General features: G+C 37.9%; 1 protein-coding gene across 1 annotated transcript; it reads right to left on the bottom strand.

The window, feature by feature from the left end:
• Nucleotides 1-6,557: 6,557 nt before the first annotated feature.
• Nucleotides 6,558-7,266, bottom strand: LOC103264914 (DDB1- and CUL4-associated factor 12-like protein 2; the record flags this gene model as incomplete). The annotated part of the gene is made up of 1 exon (XM_008062618.2): nt 6,558-7,266. A coding segment is annotated over one exon (690 nt), but the record flags the coding sequence as incomplete, so codon positions are not given.
• Nucleotides 7,267-7,278: the final 12 nt, after the last annotated feature.

Raw genomic sequence — 7,278 nt, 5'->3', positions numbered from 1 at the left:
GGAATTCTTGAAATTGGTAGCTGCGGGGTCTTGTCTTCTCTTGAGTCAAGAAAATTTATGTCATCATTCTGCAGACACTGTGAGGCAGCACTTATGTAACTCACACTATGTATACAAATCGACTTGTTTAAGGAGTTGAGAAGAAAGAAAGTCACAGTCCTGTCAGATGTTCCTGGGACAAAGGATTCCATAATCAATTTTGAAAAACACTGAATTCTTTATCCCCTCTTGGAGGGGAAACAGTGCAGCTGACTACTATTAGCATTGTTATGGCAAAAGGTCTCCATGAGTTTCCATATTGCATAAAGGTGAATTTTCCTCATCTTTAGACTCTTTCAACTCTGTGATAAGTTCAACACCAGAAATCACTCTTTACTTTTCCTTCTCTTCCCCATCCCACCCAGGCCTTTAAAAATGTGTTTTCAGCCGGACTCGGTGGCTCAGCCTGTAATCCTGCGCCTTTAGGAGGCTGAGGTGAGTGGATTGCCTGAGCCCGCGGGTTCGAGACCCGCCTGGGCAGCGAGACCTCATCTCTACAATAAATCAAAAAATCAGTTGGGCATGGTAGCGCGCACCTGTAATTCCGGCTACTCGGAAGCCTGAGGTGGAAGGATCGCGGAGCCCAGCAGGTCGAGGCTGCGGTGGCCGGGAGCGGCCACTACACTCCAGTCTGGGCAACAGAGTGAGACTCCAACTCAAAAAAAAAAAAAAAAAAGTGTTTTCACTTTTTGGAGTGGTATTATTCTGTTTACTAAAGAAATACATGTTAGTGTAGACTATTCAAACATTATATAAATACATAGAATATGAAGAAAGTCCACTATTATATGATCCCTTAGAGAAAGATACTGGTAACACTTTTATATATATTATTGCATGTATTGTGTGCTTCTTCCTTTCCTCCTCCTCCTATTTTTAAATAAAAATGGGATTGTAATATTCAATTTGCAATTTGCTTATTACACCTAATAATGATGTCAAGGACAATTATTTACATCAGTACATAAAAATCTAGCTCCAGTAATTTAACAACTGTTTGGGGAAGGGTCCAACTAGTCAAGTTCATCCACAGACACTCCTCCAATGATGCTTGCCACGTCAAAAACCACTCCTACTATTAATGCATGCCAAATCATAGATTTCAGCCTTTGGAGAAATTTATCTGTGAAGACTAGCTCCCATCTAAAAGGTAGCATTCTCACAACTGTATATTAGGCTTGTGGTAACTCTTCTGAACTTCATCTGTCAAAGAGACTACTTTTGTTTTTAGAATATTGTCAAAACGTCTGATCTGATAATGGTATTCTTTCTTATGTACAGCACTAACATGACGTTATTCAATTTAAATATTCTTTATTGCCATTTCCAAACAGTTCTAAGAAAGAGTTGTCTGTTATATTGAACCAGAAAACACACTGAATTTTAAACTGGTTAGTTTTGTATTTAGCCACCATCATCTCTGAGCTGGATTATTGCAGTTATCTACTAATGGACTCCTCCTCCTTCTCTGTCCTTTTCCCTCTATAGTCTATAATATATTACCTACACAGCAGTCAGATTTTTCTTAAAAGACAGATCCTTGCTCAAAACCCTCACTGGAATTTCAAATTATTCAGACTAAAATCCAAGTATTTTAAAAATATAATTTACTATAGATCTCTACATGATGTGGTCCTTTGTTACCTCTCTGACCCTACTCTTCATTTTGCTCCAATTACACTGGTCTCCTTTCTGCTTTTCGAACATACCAAGCATGGCTCCATCTTAGGATTCAGCAATTGTTGTTCCCAACACCTGGAACCCTCTGCTCTAACATAGGTGTTTTACTTTCTTCAGATCTCACCTCAAATGTCAACTTATCAGCAGACTTTCACCAACCACTTTATTTAAAATTGCACTTCCCCTTAAGTCCCTACCCTCATTTTCTTTTACTTAAATTTATTTATTAACATTGATGATCATTTTACATACTATACACACTGTACATTTACTGGTTTATCTGTTTATTGTCCTACTCCTCAATGGACTGTAAGTATTATGAGGGATGAATGGTCTGTCTTACTCATTGCAGTATTTTTATCCAGCTTCTAGAATAGTGCCTCATACATGATAAGCATTCAATAAATATATGTTGAATGAGAAAATAAGTGTAGAAAAGTACTTTTTTAATGTATTAATTTCAAAATAGAACACGTTATTACTATTTTATTGTTCCTAACAATATTTTTCAGTCGACATTTCTGGAATTTTTCATTTTTGCAGTCATATCATCTGCAAATAATTATAACTGTTTCTCCATCCCAATATTTATAAATAATATTTTTCTATCTCTTCTATATCTCAAATTTTATAAAAATATTAAATACTGGTGGTGATTTTAGGAGTCCTTGTTTTATTCCTTGCTTTCACAGGAATTTCTCTGATGTGAGGATTCTGGTTGGGGTTTGAGATGCAACACACACACGCACACACACACACACACACACACGCACACACACACACAAACACACACACACATTCTCTTATCATATGAAGAATCTATTTTCTCATTGTTTAAGAATTTTATCAAAATTGTCGTAGGATTTTATTAAATCATTTATTAGAATTTATTGATATGAGCATGTGAGTCTTATATGACTTTTTAATACATCACAATACTAGATTTCTCAGTAGTGAATACTCTTTGCATTCAAAGACCTAGTTTCACTTTGCCACGGTAGTTTCCTTTGAATGCTTTGATGGATTACAGTAAATGTTTTTATTTTTAATTATTTTTACAATTTATTTTATTTTAAAGACATGAGGTACAAATATTTTTAAAGGATAAGTTGCAGCTATTTATATATCGATGCCAATTCAATCTTTTTTATTTTGTGTAATTTTATTCATTTGTTTATATTTCTCTGGCCTCTCATAGAAAAGAGTAAATTTTTGTCTCTTTATGATCTGAGGTAGCTTAAACTTAAATATTCCTTGATAACATGAAATAATTTACCTGTGAGTCTATCATATGATTATATATGTGGTATTATTGGATGAAAGGATGGATTTTTTAAAAATCATATTTACAATTTTCTAGGGTTAATCATCTGGTCTGGTTTATTATTGCTTTCTGGAAGTTTAGTTATTTCTATCTTCTGATAACTTTTTCACTCAGATTTTACATTTACTGTCTAGTGAATCAATCTCTGCCTGTTATTTTTTTCTTTCTCACTTGTAATTATTTGTATATGTGCTGTTTTGGATCATAATGCTGAGGAAAAGCATATCCTCCCCTGGACAATCCCTTTGCTCTTTGGCAGGCTGGGAATATTATCAGACTTAAACTTGTGCCATTCAGGTAACAACTCAAACACGAACTAGTAGCAGTCATTGAGGAAGGTGATATTTCACCTCCGTAGGACTATCAAGGATGCTGGGAGCAGCAGGGTGTTGGGAATACTGAAGACTCATCAGACTAGCAGGATAAGTGGTCTAGAAGTCACTACCTCTGATGTCCTGCTTTGTGAGCTAAGTCTGATTTTTCATTCTCCAAAAGAGACCAGCAGTTGAGCAATGAAAAAGCCTAATTAGTGGGCCAATGTAAGTGGTCCCAGGAGGTCTTAAGTAAATATTTCTAAAAGTTATCCGGGAGAAAAACTGAACTTTCTGACTTTGAGGTGGAGACTCAAAATCTTCATAATTTTAATGTTACAGAGATATTATGTTTTATCAAGCTGGCAAGGTCACAGCATTTGGGTAAAATAAGCTTCTCCCATTTTCTTCCCCTTCTTCTCTCTCTTTCTTTATTGCCTTTTAGAATCCTTCATATTCTTTTCTGTTCTGCTTTCTCCTAAAAGGAAGATTTTCCCAGCGTTTCAAAGCACTCACCTTCTCAGGAGTGAGAAATCACATCCTGGGACATACAGCCAATTCTTCACTGTTCTCCTGATGCCTTATAGGCAATTTGACTTCAGATGTTCCAAATCAAACTCATTATCTCCACCTGTACTGTCTATGCCTATTTTCTTCATATTATCTGTTTTAACAATTCACATTCAATAACCTGACAGTCCGCCTAGTTTCTTTGGTTTTCTTTATTCTCCACATGAAACATCAAATAGTTTCTTCATTTCCCATCTTTTTTTTCTAATAACTTTCTCCTCCATAGTTACCTCCATTATCCTAGTTTAAACTCTTGTAGTCACCTTTTTTGGATTTTATTTAGTGACATCTGATACATTGCATAGCATTTAAACTAGGATGCAATAGACCAGGAACCCTACTAAATCCAGCTAAATGTCTAAGGAAAGAAACCTTGTGTGCTCGATCTCCAGATATGTAAGCCTGTACTGTAGGTGCCGTCTTCCTTTGGCTTGACAGCATTTTTATTGCTTGCCCTTATTTCCTTGATCTTTGTTTCAGAAACTACTTGATACTCTGACCACAAATCTGATTAATTTAGCCAGAGTGATTTAGAAAGAAAGGATCAAGATCAAGTAAATAACAGATCGGCAAAGAACACAAAATTTGATGACACAATTGGCAGAGGTATGGTAAAACAGGCATGCACACATTATTTATGAGAAGTTAAGTTGGTAGGAGTACTTTGGGGGGTGATTTGGCAATGACAATTAAATATAAAATGAGGTTGCTAATTGATACTAATTGATTCAGCAAATCCATTTCTAGGAATTTATCCTGAAGATATACTCGTGTGTGTGTATACAAAAACGTATACACCTAAGTAATAACTGCAGAAAAGTTTATAGTATCAGAAAATAAGAACCCATATAAATGTTCATCAAAGGTATAATGAATAAAGTATATTCCAGCCATACAGTGGAACGTTTCAATAAAAATTAATTAGGTAGATATGCTTGAAAAACAATCTCTATCATTCTGTGATTAAAAAGGCACACATATGTGCAGCACATGTTATTGTTGGTATAAAAATTGCATATACCATACATATATTCTCATATATGTATAGACTATCTCTAAATGAATACACACACAAATGCGCTTGTAGTAATCTATGGGCAAGAGACTAGACAGCCCGGGTATGAGACTTAGTTTTCACTGGTATGCCTTTTATACAGTATGGATTTTTGATCATGTGCATGTATTACAACTATTTTAAATGAACATAAAACAGAACAAAGATCAGATGGTACTTCTTCATAGAAGTAGCTCAAAATATGAGAAACAGTTTCATACATAAAACGGTATACATCTACGCCTTCTCCTCAAATGAGAAGTAGCATAAACACACGTACAAATATATGTTATAAATACACAAGTACATTTGTGTAAATGAAAAATGATTTGTGAAATCATTTTTTAAAACAACAAAACACCTAACAATCCTAACTTATATTAAGTATGTTTACATAATTTATTTAAGATGTTATTTGTTTAATCTATAAGCATAGGATTCCTTTTCAAAAACAGATGTTTAAAGTAATGTGTGTATAACTGATGTTCCAACTTCAGCTTCTCTCCTGGAAAATTTGACTTTGATAAATATATTCCTAGAAGAACAAATTTAAAAAGTAAAGCATTTATTTAAGCATTAGAAAGTTTAGTCTCTCACTTAATTGCTAAGATGTTGAATACATTTATTTTTTTTGAAACATCACATATGGGATCCAGAATTATCCATATGCACATTAAAAATAAAAATCAACAACACTTACATTGAACACAACTGCTAGCCTTTCATCATAAATGGCTACCTGAATTCAAGAAATGTTTACCTCCTGAAATACCTTCCTGATTGACTGGCTACATATATAGGCTAGTTTTGATTAGCTCTGAAAATCTGTAGCATAAATACTACCCAGAAAAGCAGGTCATAATACAGCAGCTTTAAACAAGAAGGTTGAAGGCCTTGGGATAGTGATGTTAACGTTTTACTGAATAATCAAAATTCTTTGTTAATAATATGAACAACACAGTAAGATTTCTTAACCAAAAAACATATTTTAAAGCATTTTATCCACCAATGATACACAAACAACAAACACTGAATTTCCAACATCCAAATGTAGCACACCTAATTGGTGGCAATCTAGAACTTGAACTGTACTTTTAAATGGGAGTAAGGCCATACATGGTGGGTAGTTCCTCAGACCAGTCCAAAAGATGCTTTGTTGCACACATCTACCATACATCTATAATGTGTAAAAAAGTATAACATACCATTGAAATACTGGTGAAGCAAAAGTACTGAAGACCATGATTGCATCAGCCTAAAGAAAGCACAGGTGAATCACTCAAGTCACAACATAATTAAGGTTCAGCAAAAATTATTTGTATGAGAAGGCAAAACTATAGTGCTTTTGGGAGAGGTTCAAGAAAGTGTTAAATCCGAGTTTTGATTGCTCAAAGAACCACTTGTGCTCACTCTCTAGCTCTCTCTCATTCTCATTCTCATTCTCTCTCTCTCTCTCTCTCTCTCTCTCTGCCTAATACACTAAATACAGGTAGATTGGGCCGGTTCCACCGGAAAGACAAAAGCTACACAAATGCAGCATGAAGGAAACTCAGAACTGAAAGGTAAATCTGATCACTTTGAGAACGAGGTGGGCATCCTTAGCTCCAGAGGCCTGCGTAGTTCCCGTGGAGGCCTGAAGGGAGCGGCCCCCCAGCCACAAAGAGCTTCATCTCCGGCCAGTTGTAGCAGTGGGTGTAGAGTGCATTGGGGAACTCCCCCATGCCACCAAAGTAGTTCAGCCAGAGGTCATCACGGTTGAGCCAGCCTCTGCCACAGGCAAGCTTGAGCTTCCTCCCTGCGGGCCCCGGAGGGGAGTCCGGGCCGGCCCAGGCCCTCTCCTCCAGGAACTTCTGGGCACGGATGTCGTAGAAGAGCAGGGAGCCATGGCCCGTGCCCACGGTGACGACGAACTGGTAGAAGCTCAGCGAGCGCACGCCGGTGCCGCCCTCTCGGGAGCACAGGGGCCGGATGTACTGCTGACGCTGGCGCGGATCCAGAAAGGAGACGTGCGACTGGGAGCCCACCGCGTAGAGAGAAAGCTCGTCGCAGTAGGTCAGGCACACGTTCTCTCGGCAGTAGGGCAGCCGGACGGACAGCAGCCTGGACAGGGTGCTTCGGGCCTTCCACAGGTGGAAGTAGCCGTCCAGGGACACCGCCCCCAGCTCCTGGTTCTTGCCGCTGAAGGCCAGGGCCCGCACCTTGCGGTTACCGGGGTTGGTGCTAGCCCTGGGGATGGCCTCCACGTCCCTCGGCCGGATGTGGGCGTAGACGGGGAGCCCCAGGTCGTCGCGCCCGGCGCC

The sequence above is a fragment of the Carlito syrichta genome, unplaced genomic scaffold (assembly GCF_000164805.1).
Source record: "Carlito syrichta isolate Samal-C Ts95f unplaced genomic scaffold, Tarsius_syrichta-2.0.1 Scaffold305762, whole genome shotgun sequence".
Classification (NCBI taxonomy): domain Eukaryota; kingdom Metazoa; phylum Chordata; class Mammalia; order Primates; family Tarsiidae; genus Carlito; species Carlito syrichta.
Note: the sequence above shows the minus strand (reverse complement) of the source record. Positions and strands in the feature narration are given on the sequence as shown.